Here is a 14193-nt window from a genome sequence, read left to right as displayed (position 1 = left end):
TGAAGGACTGACAGAGAGAGGAAAGAAGGTGCCCTCCACATAGGAACCCCTGTCCCATTTATGCCCAGCCTTACCAATGCTTTTCTTGAGGCTACTGTAATAGTCATTTTCCTTCTCCTCCACAAGGACAGTCATCAGGGGTTCCAGGAAGGGACTTGTCAGCAGTGTGTTAGAAATCAGCTTTGAAATCCGAACCATCACTTCATCCTCCTGGGGGGCAATCATGTCTTTCTGGACTCCATTGGTCAAATAGTAATAGTATCTCTTCCGTAAACAAACCACCAACAAGAAAATGATCAACATCAATTGGCTAACTGCTCCCACTTGCCCACACCTGTCAGCCACCAAGGGACCCTGTTCATACAGCACCTATCTCCATCCTTCACTTGCTCCTGGGCCTGTGACTTCACACTCATTGCAATACATCATTGGCGAGTATTCCCCATGACTCTGGAGGAGTCAGACAAAGCCAGAGAGATCTCAGCGTGGTATAAGGAAGGACTTGTCCAACGCCATGCAGACAGGAACAGTGGAAGGAGGACTGAGGCCAGGGGTGGAGGTGGCATTATCTGGTGAGCTTTAAGAAGAGGAATGACAAGCTCCTCAAGTGGACTCAGATAATTCACCCTCCTCAACAACAATGCTCCTATACAAAGAAAGCACTTGATCCTGTGGCTTGTAGCTGTCCATGGGGAAAAACCCCCAAGCCTGAGTGAGACTGGGGAGTTAGCTCTTCTAATCCAACCATGGGACTTTTGAGTTTAGAAAAGCCACACAAACACAGGAACTGAACAAAAATGCCCAGGGGGACCTGGTGACGTTAGGAAGTTTGGTTTATTTAGGGCTTGCCTCTAAGCTGCTAGATGGCTGAATGGCTCTGGAAATGAATAATTTCAGATGGATAAGAAGCACAAAGTATAGGAAAGGGTTTGAAATCAGATTTGACCTTCAGTGCCAATTGTCTGTGGTCAGAAGAGGCTGAGCTTACATCTCTTCAACCTTAATACAGGACAAATTCCAAACTTCCCTCATTATAAGAACTGCGTGGGGTGAGGGGAGAGGCTCCTGTTAAATGCAGATTCATAGGCCCCCTGCTAGGGCATTTGGGACTTGTTAACAAGCACCCCAGGTGATTCTTATTTTCAGGCAAGTTTGAGAAATGCTGTGTAGCTCCTAAGAGCACAGAGATGTCAGTATCAGCCAGACCTGGTCTAAGTTCTAGTTTTGCCTCTTACTGACTGTATAACCTTGAGCAAGTTACTTAATCAGTCCCCACCCCAATTTCCACAACTGGACAATAGGAATAACCATAGTCCCTAGGTCTTGAATGGGGTCAAGCACCTAGAGGGTTTAGCATGGAATTTTGCTAATAGCACATGCTCAGTTGCTATGGGTTTTTATTATTAATCATTTTACTATACACTATAAATTCGCAAGCTATTTGTTCTTTTAAGACAGGGGTTGGAAGCTCAAAAGTCTACCTGGGACCAGGCAGGTAACGTTAATAACTGAAAGTTGGCTGTACATAAGAAAATAATAAGGAATTGTGGAGACTGACAAACCAGAGAATGTATTTCTCATCTAAAGGAAGTGGCTACTGTTCTGCTTCAAATATTTTAATTTTTTCAAGAGAGGTAAGAAATCTAGCTTATGTGAGATTTCCTTTATTTTCAAAACACATCTATAGGCCAAATTCATCTTATGGTAGGGTTGCCGGATAAAATACAGGATGCACTAGGATATACTTACACTAAAAAATTATTCATTGTTTATCTGAAATTCAAATTTAACTGGTGTCTTGTTTTTGTTTTATTTTTGTTTTTCAAAATCTGGCAACCCCAGCCTATGGGTCACCATTCCGCAACCTACATTCTATGAGGACCCAAAGGCACTGATTCCTAAGACTTACTAGAGCAGAGAATTCAGGCACGCACACCTTCATTCAGTAGTCTGTCATGGGGTCTGGACTTCAGTATTTTTAAAACATTCCCTAGGTGACTCTGCTGTTTTTCTCCAGTTTAGAATCACTGAGATGCCAAGAGTAATACTTAGCAAATTGAGAGAAAGGAGGCAATAAGAATGTACCTCCAAGTCTGATTCAGTTGGTTTGGTTTCTTGACTTTCTATTTCCATCTCCTGCTGTAACATCACATCAATCTGTTCTTCTGGACTCATTGGTCTGCTTCCTGGGAGAGTCAAAGATGTCACCACCTCCGTCCTCATAGGTAAGGAGGTTGAGGTGCTGCGGGCCAACCTCGTCCTGAAAAGTAGACACAAGCTCAGTCCTTGGTTCCATGGAACACCTCATAGGTTTGTTAGCGTTGGTTTTGCTTAGTTGGCTAATTTATTTTTATTTAGAGCCTCAAAAAATTGGATTAAGAGGACTGTTGGGGAAAAAAAACATGAGTAACTAGGTATCCAGGAACGCTTTAAAGTCAAGAAGCAGAGCATGGCTTTCAAGAGACCACAGCCTTCTTCGGTTCAGCCCAGTGTCCTGCAATCCCCTGTGCCCGTAGGGACACCTTACCCAGTGAGATCCTCTTTGTCTTTGGGGGAGAACTTCATTTTCTTCTTGTTAGGCTCTGATGAGCTTTTATTTGCTAGAACAGTAGAGAAGAAAGACATCAGTGATGAGCAGTGGCCTTGGGCGGTCCTCTGTCCACAGGGATGCCAGTCTCAGGGTAGTGCAGGAGAACACTAAGCGGGGTGGACTTGGTGTGGTGGGATGACGCAGGTGATGTGGGCCCTGTACCACTAATTACCTGTGTGACCCTGAAGAAGTGACCATCACTCCAAGCCTCAGCTTCCCCAACTGTGAAATGGAGATGAGCATACCTTCTGTTATCCCATACATTGGACAAGTATTAATAATTGCTCAATTCACTCCCCAATCCTATATGCTCTATTTTCTAAACATCAGGTGTATTACTGCTTAATATTTTTCTTTAAATAGATTCAGACTTTTAAATCTAATATATTTATTTTAAAGGAAATATTATGATTATCACAAGTAGAAAAACCAGTATCATTTGCAATAAATATAATTATTGCAAATAGAAAAACTGATGTCATTTGTAATAAACAGAAGGTATTGCAATAAATATCATTTGTGATAAATAAATTCAACAAGTAATATAAAACTCTACTATTATACTTTAACTGGATACTTGCTTAAGATTCTAGCCTAAGGAAACTAACATGTCATAGAGACATGTTAAAGACATACTAATATGAATTTGACATTTTGAGGGAATCAGAGGAGTGAAGACTCTTGGTTAAGATGTATTTTGAGTTCATACTTTAATTTCCTCAACCTACTCCAAATATAACAATAATAGAAAAAATATTCTTTAAAATTAAAAAGACAGTGCATTGTTCGAAAAGATGCTCTTCTGTGTGGACTAAAAATAAACACATTGTGAACTAAAAGTCTTAAACTTGGCTTCTGGCTCCAGAAGCAGGCAGAAGTAGTTAGGTGTTTGATACCTGGGGGGAATAACAGAACCCAAAACATACCATGATTGTGGGGACTGCAGGTAGGCTCACAGCATGAAGCCAGGGTTGCCCTACCCAAGACACGCCGAAAAGACAGCAACACTGTCATGCAGATAAAGCACTTGTTATCCTCAATTCACATGGTGGCCACAGAAAGCAAAGAAAGGCTGGTAATATCTAGGCCAAGCCTAACATCGCCTCAGGGACCAGATCTACAATCCCCAAACATCACCTTAGGACGGGAGTCCTAAGCCACCAATATAAGATCTGGTACTAATTTGGGGTCCAAGATGCCAGATGAAGGCATAAGGGAAAAAGGCAAGATTTTAAAAGGTATGTCAAAAGAATACACTGTTTGAGTACATTTATATGTGAGAGCAACCAAAACTAACCTATGGTGACAGAAATCAGAAAGTGGTTACCCTGGGGTAGGATGGTGTTCGGTAGAGGAAGGAACTGATGGGAAAGGAGCACAAGGGAACTTTCTCTAGTGATGGAAATACCCTATATCTTATTTGGGTGGTGGCTATATGGTGTAAACAATTGTCAAAACTCATTGAACTGAACACTTAAGATCTGTGCATTTTATTGTATGTGTATTATACCTCAACCAATGGGGAATGCATGTAGCAAGAAAGGGAAAAACTCTCAATATAAGTCTGCAAACTAAAATCCCATAACACATGAGAAAAACCAATACTAAGAAAGATAGCAAATAAACTCAAAAATTGAGGGACATATTTATAAAATGGAAATGATACAGCAATACTAATAATTCTCTAAAATAAATGTTTAAGATCCTCCAAGTGATTGATAATGGAAGGGCTATGTCCATGAGAATAGAATAATAAATTGGCAAGTGTGGTCCTCATAAATAGAACCAATTAGGAAATCTGAAAACAAAAAGATACTGTCATTAAAACAAAACCCATTCATTAGACACGTTAAACTCAAGACTGAACATAGTTGAAGAGCAAATTAGTGAGCTGGAAGATATATTTGAGGAATTCACCGAGACACAGCAGAGAGGATAAAGAAAAACATGATAATGAGTTTGAGACAGCAGGCAGATTGAAAGTCTCCAACACACCTCTAACAAGAACTACTAAAGGATATCCTTAAGCAGATATAGGTGTACCCATCGGGACTAAACAAATTAATACATATAAAGTACTGTGGTAAGCAGCTTCCAAGATGGTCCCCAAGGATCCTCACTTCTTGGAATCATGCCCTTGTGTAATCCTCTTAAGTGTGGGCGGGACCTACCAACTCACTTCTAACAAAGAGAAAATGGCAAAAGTGATAGGATGTCACTTCCAAATTTAAGTTCCAAAAAGACAGTGGCTTCTATCTTGCTGGCTCTCTTCTCTCTCTTGCTCTCTCCCTCATTCCCTCTAAGGGAAGCCAGAAGTCATATTGTGAACTATACTATGGATAGGCCCATATGGTAAGAAACTGATGTTTATGGCCAACAGGCAGTGGGGGATGTGAGTGAGATTGGAAGAGGACCCTTCCCTAGTTGCCTTTCAATGACTGTGGCCCTGGCTGACACCTTGATTGTACACTTGTGAGAGATTCTGAGCCAGTTAAGCCATGCCCAGATTCCTGACAGAAACTGTAAGACAACAAATGGCAGTTGTTTTAAACTATTAAGTTTGGGGGTAACTTGTTATGCAGCAATCAACAAGAAGCACATGGAGCAGTGCTTGGTGTATGGTAAATGTCATGCTAGCCATTACAGTCATTCCCATTTCAGAGACGAGGAGACTGAGGCTCCATGAGGTTACCCAAAGTTAGGTGCAGCAAAAGGTGGAGCCAGGACTAAAACCCAGGATTAGAAATCTCACTCCAAAGCCCTATTCTGAGTGGGTATGGCACACAGCCAGAAATACCTAATGGCAGCCCCTGAACAATCTTCTCCCTGGGGACGCTGATGGTGACGGGCTGGTAGACCTTCAGCAGGTCCTTCAGCTTCAGGTCCTGGGCCATCAAGGAGTAGTTGTTGGCAATGGAGTTGCTGGGTCCATTGTGGTGGTGCTGCTCTTTGAAGGGTGCAGCCAGGGTCCATGATGTGCGTTGCATCAAGGGTGGGTAAAGGCTGTGCAACATGACTGTCTACAAGGGAAGAAATGCACAGTGACACATGATGAGGGACATCACTCGGGGGGCCTGGGCTCCTTAGGGCCAGGCTCCACTCATACTGAGACTCATGGCATCCCACATGCCTTACACGGGGGCTCTACCTTCTGCACACTGAGTGCAAATACTTTCGGAATGGACACCAACTGTACTTCTCTGACCATTGTGAGCATGATTTCTGATGACAAGGATGACAGCTTGCTTTCAATATTCAGTAAATTTGTGATCAGATAATTTACATCTACTGTCTTTATGGCTATGGACGTGCCTATAAGGTAGAAATAACTGTTCTCATTTTACAGCTGAATATGGAGAAGTTCAGAGAGTTTGAATAATGCAGCAGGTAAGTGAGAAGGCCAGATTCTAACTCACCTTTGTGTTACTGCATAGCTTTCTCCCATGGTGCTGTAGCCTCTTCCAGTGGCAAAAATGACCAAGGCCTCTAATGCCACTTGTCAAGTCTGACTGTTTGCCCCTAAACTAGTACCAGTAGAAGAGTAGCAGCCAGGTGAACATACCTGATAGAGTTCAGATGGTTCCTCGTTAGAAGAAGCAGGCAGAGGAGGCAACTCTGGCCGCATCTGGGAGTGGCTCATGTGATATATCGAGTCATTTTTGTGGATCTGTGGGAAACAGACACAAAGCCCCTCTTCAGGAATTAGGAAAGATTTCCAAGCTTCTGAGGTTGATAAGGAGTAAAAAGGTCCTCAGGAAAGGTTTTAGGCACAAAGTTCTGCCATACAGCACCCTTCTCACCCCTATCCACTGTGTAGGTTTAATTTCCTAATTGTTAATGTCTCTCCTCTAGCATCTCCTCCTTGGCTACACTTCAGTGAGCAAATTCAGATATTTTTTTTTTTCCCCCTGGGAAGAGCCCAAATCTGAGGGCACCTCCAGGTGCCCTACCTTGGGTTGTAATTAAAGGGGTTGACTTTAAAAAATTGACTCTTGCATTTCACATTGGCAAAATTCCAAATAGAAATTTGCTTATGCAGTGGCATAAGTAACTCTGTGCTTCCTGTGGAAAGAAAAAGTATCATTTAAAGAGTGTGGGCATGTAGGTCCACCATGCCATTCAGAGAGTGAGCCTCAGACAGAGGTGAACCCGTGGCTCCCACTGCCACTCTCAGCTCCCGGTGTCTTTTCACCTCAGAGTTGAAGGTGATTTCAGTGTTGAGCAATGCTGTGTGTGTTTCTGTCCTACACCCAGCCACTATAGGCAAGACAACTACTTCATCTGGGGCTGTGATGGAGGAAAACTTCTGGGCTGGACTTACTGAGAGGTGTTGCTATACAGCACTTTAAAGGTGGTTTAATGGATCTGCAAGTATAATTTTGGCTCTTTGTGATTTTTCACCTGAGGCAATGACTGTGTAAGATGAGACATTATTTGACAGATTTGATTTATCTGGGTCAGCAAATTAAGTCATGCAGGGTAACTGAAGGTAGAGACGTAGGGGGTATATGAATCAGATATTAGCCATCCCATGCCCCAACCAATCCCTCACTGATGACTCAACCTCATAAAATAATAACATTAACAACAATGACATCTGCCATCATTCTAAACGTTATGCACCAGACACTTAGGAGATTTTTTATACCCATGTTCTAGCTGAAACCAAGGCTCACAGAGGATAGGTAACACATATTAGCCACACAGAGGTGCTTTTATTTCTTTAAAGATTTTTTTTTTGATGTGGACCATTTTTAAACTCTTTATTGAATTTGTTACAATATTGCTTCCGTTTTATGTTTTGGTTTTTTGGCCATGAGCCACGTGGGATCTTAGCTCCCCGACCAGGGATTGAACCCGCACCCCCTGCATCGGAAGGTGAAGTCTTAACCACTGGACTGCCAGGGAAGTCCCCAGAGGTGCTTTTAAATACACATCACTCAGCATCCCAACACAATGGAAATGGCAAGTATCACTTACACGGCAAATTACTTTGGGAATGTGTTGATGTTAAAATTAAACAAAAACATGCAAACTCTTAAACAAAACGCATACTGAGCCTGGGAGTTTTAAAAACATAATAGGTTCACTGATCTAATGGCCTAATTCGGTGGTTTTCAAAAATTTCAGACCCACTAACAGAACTTTATTAAACATGGGGATGCTCAGGCTCCACCTTAAACAAGATGACCCTGTTGTTTTCAGCTTAGCACTGTGCCTGTCTCTCTGCTCTTGACCTCAATTTCAAGGATCTAAGAATCGATGAATCATCTCCAAGAGCCTTCTCTTTCACTAGCGAAATTAATATCAGATCTGCACTGATGAGGTGAACAAAATGAAAAAACTCAGCATCAACTTGAAAGGAACCTGGCCATCCAAAATGGGTACTATACCATCCAAGGTAGATTTTGGCAGCAGTATTTTCAGGGAAATGAAGTCATTCATGGTTTCCTTCGGGATCCCAGATGTGACTGGGACATATACTGACATATACTGATTGATAAGTTAGGGCTGTCTGCATTTTGTCTTTGCAAGCAAGAAGGTTTTGTGGTCAGTGGAAATCTTTCCCTTGGCCTAGCTTTTAAATCTGTTTCAAATAAAACTATTCATTAAAAGAACAACAAGCAAACACCACAAATTTCAGACATCTTGAGTAAGTTACAGTTGAGGAGACTCTTTTGCAGTTGAGGAGAATATTAACATTATTCTGGAGGTGGCTTAGCATTCAGCTTCTGCTTATGGTTGGGGTAAACCTGATTTCAGCCCTGACATATACTGGGAAGTTACTCTTCCCAGCAAAACAGGCAGAATAGAGCCCTAGTGGACATAACTAGCTCTGCTCCAATTTCTGTCCATGCTGTATAGTTTCCAGCCTGTGTCCAGGGTAGAGCATGTGATACAGGTCTGGTCAGTCAGAATACTCTCTCCTCCTAGACACTGTGATTGGTTCAGGGATAGGTGTGTAACCCAAGCTGGGCTAATCACAATCATTCCTGACACTTTTGATAGTGCCATTGAGAAAGAGGTACTCTCAACAGCCATCTTTGCCTTATGTGAAAAAAGTCTTCCTTAGATTAAAGCCAACATAAAAGAAAGCAAAGCACCAGAAGGACAAAGACAGACTCCCAATGACATCAACTGGACCCCAGGATCCAACTTGGACTTCTCAATTTCTTGAGCCCATAGATTCCTTTTTGGGTTTGAGCCAGATTGAATCATACGTAAGTCCCTCCATACTGAGAGATGGTCATCCAAGAGATAGACACAGAGGCAGCTGAGTCATCATATAAAGAGAAAAGCCATTCTTGGGATAATAAAGAAAGAAAACAACATTTTGCAAGAAAGCAAACTAGGCACTTTCCTGGTGGCACAGTGGTTAAGAACCCGCCTGCCAATGCAGGGGACATGGGTTCGAGCCCTGGTCCGGGAAGATCCCACATGCTGCAGAGCAACTCGGCCCGTGTGCTGCAACTACTGAGCCTGCGCTCTAGAGCCTGCAAGCCACAACTACTGAAGGCCGTATGCCTAGAGCCCATGCTCCGCAACAAGAGAAGCCACCACAATGAGAACCACACGCACCTAAACGAAGAGTAGTCCCCGCTCACTGCAATTAGACAAAGCCCGCACGCAGCAACGGAGACCCAACGCAGCCAAAAATAAATAAATAAAATAAATAAATTTATATTAAAAAAAGAAAGCAAACTAACATTGAGCATTTTGCAGAGCACAATGGAGAGAAGCAGAACCGCTGAAGAACAAATTAAACTTTAAGCTAGTTCATAGGCACAGACTAAGACTTATACACACAGAGCCATTAAACCATGATAGCAGAAAACAGCTCAGTTCATGGGACAGGGACACATGGGACACATACAAGATTAGCAGATCTAGAAATCAATTCATAAAACAAAGAGAGCTTTCTTGAACACACCTGGTTAAGAATCCTCTGTGGCACCTTCAAGGTGAAAGAGATGGAGATTTTTGTAAGAACTACCTGGCTACCCAAAACGGTTTGTTAAAAATACTAATGCGTAAGTGTTCTCTCTGGTAAATTGCAGAGCATTTCCATTTCAGGGGGTGGGCTCAGTAATTATCAACAAATCCACTTTAATTTTACAAAGTTTTGGTTTAAAATGCTCCTCTGCAGTGTAAAATGCGCCATACACTTCAATGTATGGCAACGTAGTGGATCTTGGCTTCTCCACCAAGATTCTGGCACCTAGATTGGGTAGAACTGTTACTTTCAGGTGCTTATTTCTGACTACATGTGATGTTTGCAAGTCCTTCACGGAAGCAGTTTCCAAATGCTCACTTAAGGACCTGCAACAGCAGAGTCACTAGAGTCTTAGCTAAAAATACAGACTGCAGGGCTCCACTCCAGACCTTTGAGATCAGAATCTTTGGGAGTGAGGCCAAGTCTCTACATTTTCAAGATACTCCCCAGTATATTCTTATATATGTACCTCCAGTGCTGGGAACTGCTGGATGGAACATATGGTCTAATGGCCTTGAAAAGGAAGGGAAAGAAAGGTGTCTATTCCTGAAATATTCTCAGCAAAACTTGAAGATGTCCAAAAGCCTAATTCAGAACAAAGCATAATTCAAGGACATTATTTGATTAACATATATGCCTGGTCAAGGAGATCTAACATGGCAATTGGTTTATGACTGAAACATCCCCTTCCCACCCACTTCCAATTTCCCTACATGTTGAAAATACTACAGGTATGAAAAAAGAAATACACCTTAAAATTCATACCTACCTTCTGAGATGAGCAATCCACGTCACTCATGTTCTCCATTCTAACTGGACCTATAAAAATATTTTAAAAAGGAACAAAGAGCTCTCAGTTTCTTCCTCTCCTATCAGTGGCTCTGAAATTCCTTATAGCATAATGGGGATGACACAGATTACGGAACTTTCCAGATGTTCTGAAAGCTCTGTTCACAGGGCTGCCTCTCCGAGGTCATGGACTTCAGCCCCCTGAGGAGTTTCCAGGTAGAAGAGGAGAGAAAGGGAAGCTAGAGAATGAAGGAGCAGCCTTGGGGCTCTGCTGGGCTCTGTGCTGCAGCTTCCCTGTGATGGCCACTCTTCCCATCCCCTGAGCAGCACCTCCCTTGGAACTTTTCCAGGAATACACCGACTCCACTGTAGAGAAAAAACTGAAGCAGAGTTACATACTAACACAGAGAAGAGGGAGGAAGCACCCCACCAAGCATTCCCCATGGCAGCCTGAACTCTTCTCTCTCCTCCTCTCAGGTTATTTTTAACACTGGAGGAGCTTGTACCCAGGTCCTGGGGCCAGTCACAAGGCTTCAGTGTCTGTTGCTAGGGAAGGAGGGGCCTCTGTTGTGCCCAGATACAAGACTGGTCTTGACTCAGCTTTGTGTCCAGGTCTCTCCCTTTGCTGTAGGTCAGCTGTCCAGCAGGAAGTTTCGGTGACAGGAGGGAAGGTGGAAAAGTGTTTAGCAATGATCCAGGAGGTGAATGGCAACAAGAGGTTATGCCTTTGGAGGGGCCTACATGCACACAGAGTGGTGGTTAAATTCTTGGGCCCTAGAGTCAGACAGGTCTGGGTTCAGATCCTGCCCTTCCCATTTAATTAGCTATGTGGCTTGAGCAAATTGCTTAATCTCTCCAAGTGTCCTTTACCATGTAAAATGCCAACAGTGTGTCAACCTACCTCATAGGTAGGCTTGAGAGTTAATGAGATAATACCTGTAAAGCAACCTGCACATAGTAGAAGGATGACCAACTTGTCCCAGTTTCCTGGGACTTTCTGGGTTTTAATACTGCAAGTCCTGCACCCTGAGAACTCCCTCAGTCCTGGGCAAACTGAGACAGCTTGGCCACTCAACACAGTAGGCACTCTATAAGTGTGGCTAACATCATTCTCATGATAAACACAGGAACACATGCACACATATGCTCACACACACAAGATACAATTAGCTGCTGCCCAGACATTCAAAGCACACGTTAAGTGGTCACTTTCAAAATTTTCTCAAACTCAAGTGAGACTTATTGAGCACTTTTTGGGAGACAGGCTTCTATATATATATATATATATGTTTTGTCATTCAATGTTCCCCCACACTCCATGATGTTGCCATTTTATGACTGACGAAACCAAAACTGAGAAAGAAACATAATTTTCCTAAACTGCCAGGACTTCTAAGTAGTGCTGATACAATGTGAACCCTGTCCTTATGACTCCAGAGTCCAGTGTTCTTTCCATAAAGTACCTGCCCATAAAACAAACATTTCTGAGATCTTACGATGAGCATTACATAGTACCAAGTACTTCCATTTCTCCTTTTTCTTACTTTTCCCTCAAAGTTTGGCTTTCCATACCTTCAAAATAACCTTGAGGCTCCTCATTCCTTACATTTGCACTCTCTACCATAAGGTATATATACAGTTTCAAATAGTGTTTGGAATAAATGAGCCAGTGACAGGGTTTGAGACTTTAGACGGAAATGGGGTTATTACCAGGTCTCCTATAATAGGATATGAAACCCCATGTCCCACAAAAAACCCAGCAACTGTATGTAACCCAACAAAGTAAAGAACTCTGGAAGGGGCCTGGTAGGGTGCCCATGAGCCCCGTGACCTTGTGGGTGAGTAGGAGACACACCTCCCTTTAAAATTTTGTGTGCTTTAAGTCTACCTGTGTCCAAAAACATCAAAGCAATAATTACAGCTTTCATTTATTGATGTATATTAGCTGTTGGCACTGTGGTAAGCACTTAATGAGTATCATCTTCCCAAATCTTCTCAACAATGGAGAAGATGAATACAACTATCCCAAGTTTTATGACTGAGGAAACTGAGAAACAGGGAGGTTAAGTAATTTGCCCATAGTCACTCAGCTAGGTCAGTGGCAAAGTTAGAACTTCACCTGATTATGGAATCTGCTCCGTGGCTTTAACCAAAAGCCTACATGTAGTCTGAAGAAAGATAGAAAATAAAAAAAATATCTGCCAAAGAGAATGAAACTTCCATCATCTCCCCTCTGCCCCAGGCCACCTCACCGGCACCAGAATTGCTTGCTGACTTAATCTTCTGTTCAGCAATTTCCAAGTGAGGATGCAGTCCTCAAATCCCTTAATCAACTTCAAGTACATAGGGTTGCCAGATGAAACACAGGATGCCCAGACACACTCATCCTAAAAAGTTATCTGTTGCTCACCTGAAATTCAAATTGAACTGGCTGTCCTGTATTTTTATTTGTTAAATCTGGCAATATGGGGAGAAGAGGTCAGCTAGCCTCTAGGTTATCCCCATCTTTGTGGTGTTAACAGCTTAGAGTCTCAATCTGTTGCTGGAAGTTTTCACACGTTTGTAATTCAGAGCCCAGTGTTTCTGGCAGATCTTTTCTGAGGCTTGAAACAGTTGCTTATCCAGGGACTTATTTTATTGACCCATCCAATGGTCAGCAAGAGCCAAGTCCTTGTGCTACTGAGAGATGCTAAGATTCCCACCGTTGGGTAATATATAGTGTGGTAGATAGAGAAGGCAGCCAACACACAAGGAAACCCAAAATCTGGCTGGTCCTACAACAGTGCAAGTGAAAGGAACTAGAAGATTCACAGAGGTTCCCCTAGATGGCACCCTCGAACAAAATTTCCAGTGAAGGCCTCAATTCAGCTTCCCAAAGCAACACCCACCAGGGAAGGAGGGTTGCAGTTTTGTCCTAAAGAAAAAAACCCTCCAAACCCAAACAATAACCAACCCTTTCCTGGATGGGGCACCCATCACACTGCAGCTGAACAAAAGGCATGAAAACGGACAGGACTGCCTGAAACGTAAAAATTTAGGGACACTTCTCCGTCCATGTCCTCCTATCTTCACCATCAGCTCCCCCCTTCTTGGCTCTTGTGGAGTTAGAGCACGATCCCTTAGCTTATTATTATTATCCCCAAGCTGATTTCTCTATCCACCAGCCTGATTATTTCTAGAAATATTAGTTGGTAGAAGTAATACATCATTGGTGGGTGGGCAAAATCAGTGAAAGAAGTCAAAATAAAACTGTATCGCATATTTGAAAGTTGCTAAGAGAGCAAATCTTAAATGTTCTCGTCACAAGAAAAACAATTCTGTCACTGTGTATGGTGACAGATGTTAACTAGGTTTATCGTGGTGATTATTTTGCAATATACACAAACATCAAATCATTACGTTGTACAGCTGAAGCTAATATAATGTTATATGTTAACTATACCGCAATATAAAAATAAACAAAAAAGGGCTTCCCTGGTGGCGCAGTGGTTGAGAGTCCGCCTGCCGATGCAGGGGACACGGGTTCGTGCCCCAGTCCGGGAAGATCCCACATGCCGCAGAGCAGCTGGGCCCGTGAGCCATGGCCGCTGAGCCTGCACATCCAGAGCCTGTGCTCCGCAACAGGAGAGGCCACAACAGTGAGAGGCCCGTGTACCGCAAAAAAAAATTAAAAATAAACAAAAAAGAAAAATAAACCAAGTAACCATGATCAGAAAAAGAAAAGCACAATACGTTAAATATTTTTGAGCTCCTCCTATGTTCCCGATAGGTGCTAAGTTCTTTACAGACATTATTGCACCAGTCCTCACTACAACCCTGT

The 14193-nt window shown here is 42.7% G+C and overlaps 1 protein-coding gene across 1 annotated transcript in view; it reads right to left on the bottom strand.

The window, feature by feature from the left end:
• The window catches only part of DNAH3 (dynein axonemal heavy chain 3), a gene marked incomplete at both ends in the record, with an annotated part of 188647 nt that extends 178264 nt beyond the window's left edge, over positions 1 to 10383 (bottom strand). Inside the window, 6 exons of the mRNA XM_082858163.1 lie at positions 75 to 264; positions 2086 to 2260; positions 2528 to 2600; positions 5376 to 5610; positions 6153 to 6257; positions 10354 to 10383. Of these exons, the coding sequence (XP_082714289.1) occupies positions 75 to 264; positions 2086 to 2260; positions 2528 to 2600; positions 5376 to 5610; positions 6153 to 6257; positions 10354 to 10383 (808 nt within the window). The remainder of the gene's footprint in view (positions 1 to 74; positions 265 to 2085; positions 2261 to 2527; positions 2601 to 5375; positions 5611 to 6152; positions 6258 to 10353) is intronic.
• Between the last annotated feature and the right edge of the window lie 3810 nt (positions 10384 to 14193).

This window comes from Leucopleurus acutus (assembly GCF_964270905.1).
Source record: "Leucopleurus acutus genome assembly, chromosome: 16".
Classification (NCBI taxonomy): Eukaryota; Metazoa; Chordata; class Mammalia; order Artiodactyla; family Delphinidae; genus Leucopleurus; species Leucopleurus acutus.
The sequence above is the reverse complement of the archived record's forward strand: the minus strand, read 5'-3'. Positions and strand labels throughout refer to the sequence as shown.